At 33.1% G+C, this 5695-nt stretch overlaps 1 protein-coding gene across 4 annotated transcripts; it reads left to right on the top strand.

Annotated features, from left to right (window-relative positions):
- The first annotated feature begins 1124 nt into the window (after positions 1-1124).
- On the top strand, positions 1125-4702 carry LOC134261339 (aquaporin-4-like). 4 transcript variants are annotated; one of them, XM_062743773.1, is made up of 5 exons: positions 1125-1226; positions 1328-1547; positions 2854-3041; positions 3369-3573; positions 4239-4702. In XM_062743773.1, the coding sequence occupies exons 2-5, from the start codon at positions 1347-1349 to the stop codon at positions 4341-4343; spliced, it is 699 nt and encodes a 232-aa protein (XP_062599757.1). In that variant the 5' UTR covers positions 1125-1226; positions 1328-1346; the 3' UTR covers positions 4344-4702. The 4 variants fall into 4 exon arrangements, with proteins under 4 accessions (XP_062599757.1, XP_062599758.1, XP_062599760.1 ...); XM_062743774.1 differs by having other exon boundaries at positions 1141-1201; XM_062743776.1 differs by having other exon boundaries at positions 1188-1218.
- The last annotated feature ends 993 nt before the right edge of the window (positions 4703-5695 follow it).

Here is a 5695-nt window from a genome sequence, read left to right as displayed (position 1 = left end):
CCTGAGCTGAAAGATTAAGTCACGTTTTCAACTTCTTCTTAAGAACAACTAGGCCAATTTTTACCGAAGTTGGTACAAAAAAGGATTTGGTCTTTAAAAAATCTTCTTCTCAAGAACTACACCCCCCCCCCCCCCCCAAGAACTCAGCTGAGCGTTGTTGCGAGGGGCCTCTTATTTTATTACCACACGGTCTGTTTAGCCGGGAGATGACAAAGTGTGTACTTCGTGTACTCTGGAGAGAGTAAAGCTTGCGAGATATCTGTGTTAAAAGGTGCAAACTCTTCTCTTTTTAAACCGTTGCAGGTTCACCTTTTAAATCTATAAATAGGGTTAATATGTAACTTTATGGCTATAGAAAATGAATGATAAAAGCACATATGTACTTTACAAAGCAATGCCGCTGAATGACTGGCATTCGAAATGATGTACAGTGTATTTATGAAGGAATGAAAAATTACTTATACCTCATTAGAAAATTTAACAATGACAAGTCCTTTATCCACTTCATCCAATTAATATCTTAATAAAAAAAAGAAGCAGAAGAATTTCAAGTATATGGGATTTTTGTTCTAAGTATATTATTATGAAGAGGAAAAAAAGCTAAAGACAATTAATTTAAACTGGAAATACCATGTGGTTAATTGCAATGACAGGAAGTGGGGCTCCAAAGAGTTTCGAAAACATCTTAAGTTTTGAGAGTTTTGTTTTCATATATAATGAGAAGCTGAATTGTAGATGCACATCGACTCTGGAACATTTAAAATGAACAATATACACTATATGAAAGAACTTTATGTCTTGAAAGATTCCTAACGAAACTAACTACTCCATTTAATATATGCAAGAGGTAATAAAAATAAATAAATTTTAAAGAAATATATACTTGGCGAATGTAAAAACAACTCTCTATGTTCTAAGACGTTAAAAAACTGCAATTAGAATTAATACATGAAGTAAAATTCAAATAAAGTAAGAAAAGATGGATTTGTATACATGTTTTGAGGTAGCATTAATAAACTTGTGTTAACTAATGATAAATACTACATATTGTAAATTTTCTTTTGCATAAACATGAGTGTATGTTGGGTAACACCCCCTCGTGAAAGTGCAGTTTGTTAAACTAGCTGTATTATCACATGTCATATACGTAATCGTCTATCGAAGATTTATTTATTCTATAAAAGAGCACCAGTAGTTGCTAGTAACACCTACATATACGTAATAAAGTATTTTAATATCTTTAAAAGTGGAAACTGGATTTTTATTTGTTTTCATCGTAGATACTTTTTTCCTCACCTGAAAATTATCCGGAGTTATATATTTGCAGAATTTTGCGAAAGTGAGAAATGGAGGGCTATTTTATGCACGTTTCACAAGCAGTAACTGAAGCTAGATTTGGAAAAGATGTGGAGGAAAAGGTTTACTCCATCCGTGAACTGAAAACCTGGAAGTTTTGGAGAGCGGTGTTGGCAGAGTTCGTAGGGACTATGTTATTTGTCTTCCTAGGATGTGCTTCCACATTAACTGACCCCATAAATCCCGTCAGAGTGAGTAGAAATCTCTCTCTCTCTCTCTCTCTCTCACACAATATTACAGATACTTTTGAAATAAATGTAATATAAAATATTTCTACCTATAAAGAATTATCATTTGAAAATCAGAAAACCAAATAAATCCAACATTCACGTGTTTTTCGTATAGATTATTTATCAAGTTATCATAAACCAGTTTGCATATGTTTTTATTGTTATAAATGCCCTTTAAATAATAATGCCAGGAATTATTTGCTTAGGTAGTTTTTCATAGTGGAATAAAGATAGAATAGATTCAGAATATAAATTTTTTTTAGACCTTCTAAACATTTCAGATACAATCCGTTGAAATTATAACGTGTGTGAGTTGAACATTTGTTGAGGATAAATCGGTTATACATGTACCACCGCTCCAGTCTATTGCACATCTTTTCACACGTAGATTTCATATCTGTGTGGATCTAAGATATTTAGTCATAAATATTTGTTGTAGCATTACCTGAAAACTTTACGATCGACATATTTCACTATGATAACTCAAATACTGTTGATTTTCTGTGTGTTTGGGTTCTTTTTTATCTTACAGCCCTCCCCTGAAGCACTAGTATGTCGCACTTTCAAAAATGTCTTCTTTTAAGCTTTATATATGTCTGGGCATTTAATAAAGCTTATGAACACGACAGAATATATTCCTTTTTTTTTGGCTGAAGATATATTTCAGCTTTAACCCTCTCCATCTTTGGGGAAAATCGTTTATAAAACAGATTGACGTGGTCAACATTCACAAAGTACGTTGTTCCTCTAATCCTGCAGACTGAAGACAAATTATCCTCACTTCATTATAGGAACAAGCATACATAGTGGTTAATATGTAATTTAACGCTCTTTACCACGAACTCCAGGTATACGGAGTTTCCTCTAGTTTGTCAAAATATCCAGGTTACTTACCGACCCCTCGATGTTTAAATGACAATAATTTCAATGTTTACATAAACAAGAATGTATTTTTTCTGTTTGAAATCACGGTGAATGGAATGTTAACAAAACACCATATTGTTGTGACATCAGTGCTGGTGATAATTTGTTACATTAGCATGGTTAGTTTATACTCATAGTCTTAAAAATGTATGGCATTGCGTCAAAATAATATAACAAGAGGTCCGAGGGCAACAAGAAGCACCTGAGATACATTTTCTTCTTTACAAACAAATATTTTGAATGAAAACTATCAGTGTTCCCCTGCACATAACTGACATTTTATCAAGATTATCTCGACAGTTAACTAATAAATTTCCTGATTTGCAGACTTTTTTTTTTACAGATAGCGCTTGCATTTGGACTGGCGATTATGGCCCTTATTCAAATGTTTGGTCACATTTCCGGCGGACATTTCAATCCTGCGGTTTCTTTGGGATTTTTGGCGAGTTTTCAGATCACTATTTTTCGCGCTTTGTTTTACACAATTGCTCAAACCATTGGAGCCATTGTGGGAGGAATGATTCTGAGAGGGTAAAGAATTACTATTTAACAATATATTACCTATAATCTTGCTTACTCTGTATGAGTAAGTGAAACATACATGTGCCATGTTGTAAATTTTGATTTTACTGGGTGGCAGTAAATGCAAAATTTACAACATGATAAAACTTTACATCATGACACATTTATAAACCGAAATTAAGTGAATTGGTTTCACCCTGATCAACAGTCATAAACACATCTTTCCAAAATATGATTTTTCTATTTCACCTTGATCAACAGTCATAAACACATCTTTCCAAAGTATGATTTTTCGAATGTTTGGTAAATGTTTTATATAAGAAAATTTGATTTCAGAGTGACACCAGGTGCATTCCATTCTAATCTTGGAGTGACCAAAGTCTCCGATAGCTACACTCTTTTACAAGGAGTTGCCATTGAGCTGATTTTAACATTTTGTCTTGTCTTTGTTATTATTGCGACAACAGACGGAAACAGAACAGATTTTGGTAGTGTTTCTTTGAAAATTGGGCTCACGGTAGCAATGCTGCATTTTTCTTCCGTAAGTATGGCCTGGCATATGCATTTTTAGTTGCCACCAGGACTAGGTTGGTCATATGTATTAAAAATAAATTTAGATCTTTAAATGTTTTTTTTTTAATTTCATTTTTCTAGATGGTTGCAAACTGTATTAACTTTAATTTTGAATGAAACTCGTCCCTCTTCCCACATCTCCTTACAAACTAATAAGGTGTACATAAAATTTACAGACAATAAAGACATGAGTGTACGCCTATTTGAATAAGTAAGATTGTTAATCAAGTGCTGGAGTATTTCTATATCCTGTAATTGCTGTTAATAATGATGAATATAGAGAACACTGGCCCCTTTCTTGCACAATGAATCCGTGGTCATAGCAGGACTGGACAGTAGGCCTGATTTCCTCTCTGACAACAATCTAATTGCGTATTTTGTGGTAATAAAAACATTCTTATGTGAAAAAGGCATCTACACATTTTTTTTCTAATCAGAGACCATCTTATTGACCACGAAACACTACAATTTATTTATGTCTGTAAATATGTTTACAATATTTTTTTGTTTTTTTTTTCTCCCGTCGAGAAACTATTTGTTTTTTTTTCCAGAAATGCAATTGCTAGCACTTTTAAATATGTAGCTATAGCTCGACAGACAATCTAGATTTCTTGGAATTTTTTTTCTTTACAGATTACCTTGACGGGGTCCAGTATGAACCCTGCCCGATCTCTAGGGAGTGCTGTAGCCTCCAACGATTACGACACACATTGGGTAAAGTCTATAGACGGTCTGTGATAATTATTTCTATTCTAGGGGACCATATGATACTATTACAGTACATACGCATTTATACATATACGAGGGGTGACCAAAAAGTTCGCCAACTAATTGAATAACTTCCATAAAAATAATGATATAGGGTTTTACTGTTGAATTCTTTTTTTTAAATCTAGTCTTCTCCGATTTTAACACGCATCTGCAACCATTCTGTCCATGCGCGAATCACGTGATCTAGACGGTCAAATGACATGCTCCATAGCGTTCTGTCAGATAAGCTAAATGATTTTTTCGACTCATAGTTCTTACCATGCAAGTTATTTTTGATAACAAACACAGTTTATTTGTCAGAAATGGACAAATTTCGACAATATAGCATGGGTGGATAAGGATATCCTTTTCCAGAATGAGCATGGTGACCATTATAACCCGAGTCCTCTGTCTTGGGAGCGTCCTTTATTTAATGTGGATAAAGTATGGGTGCTTCCTCTTTGTCATATCTGATATGTTTGAGGTCTAAATTAAACAATATTTTAGGGATTTTATGATTATATTATTGACAAGATATTTAAATGTTTTTCTTATTGTAAGTTGGCGATCTTTCATGTTGAACATTTTTCACCACATATGCTATTTATAGAACATGTGTTTGACTCTATGTGTGCCAAATTTCATTCTGATCTGAATTGTGGTCTTGTAAATATAGAGATAGTTCACGAACTTTTTGATCACCCCTCGTAGTTACATTTGATTACTTCACATTTTTCTGAATTTAATTAAATTAAGTTTTAAATAAAATTGATGTATTTATTATTGGCAGTTCATGGAAAGATGCATTTTAAACAGCTTCTTTAAAACTGAAGCTTTTCTAGTGCTTTACATTGACCGGTTGTTATATATAACAAACCCTTCTTCCAAGGTATAATGGTTTTCTAACTGTTTTGTATATGTTCTGAGACATATGTCTTTTATTTTTGAAGTACATATGATATAAATGCTCTCTTTGTTCAAAGTTTTCGAAAGTCAAACTTCGAGGTCTAGGTCATGAAAATCACTCTCTATTAAGAAAAAAAGGCATTGTCACAGATAATGCATATGCATCTAGTGCAAAAGGCCCTGATTATTAGATAAATAATCATACAATTTGTATATTCGGAAAGCCAAAACATAGATGGTGGACTTGCAAAGGTTCATTATATTTAAAAAGAAGGTTAAACCTCAAAAGGTCAAAAAGAACGAGTGCGCTTTTAATTGGCATTCGGCAGGAATCTGGGCGTAAAGTGAAAATTTTATTGACATGTCACCTGAAATTATAACATTTATTTTATTCCGAAAGTGAATTTTGATTTGCTAAAAAATAGCTAGAAAAT

Source organism: Saccostrea cucullata, unplaced genomic scaffold, assembly GCF_032062105.1.
Source record: "Saccostrea cucullata isolate Sc308-1 unplaced genomic scaffold, CSIRO_AGI_Scuc_v1 ctg12337, whole genome shotgun sequence".
In the NCBI taxonomy this organism is placed as follows: domain Eukaryota; kingdom Metazoa; phylum Mollusca; class Bivalvia; order Ostreida; family Ostreidae; genus Saccostrea; species Saccostrea cuccullata.
Note: the sequence above shows the minus strand (reverse complement) of the source record. Positions and strands in the feature narration are given on the sequence as shown.

Coding starts and splice junctions, on each gene's coding strand:
- LOC134261339 (XM_062743773.1), top strand. CDS start 1,347: ATGGAGGGCTATTTTATGCACGTTTCACAAGCAGTAACTGAAGCTAGA. Junction 1,548..2,853: donor ACCCCATAAATCCCGTCAGA/GTGAGTAGAAAT, acceptor TTTTTTTTACAG/ATAGCGCTTGCATTTGGACT. Junction 3,042..3,368: donor GGAGGAATGATTCTGAGAGG/GTAAAGAATTAC, acceptor ATTTGATTTCAG/AGTGACACCAGGTGCATTCC.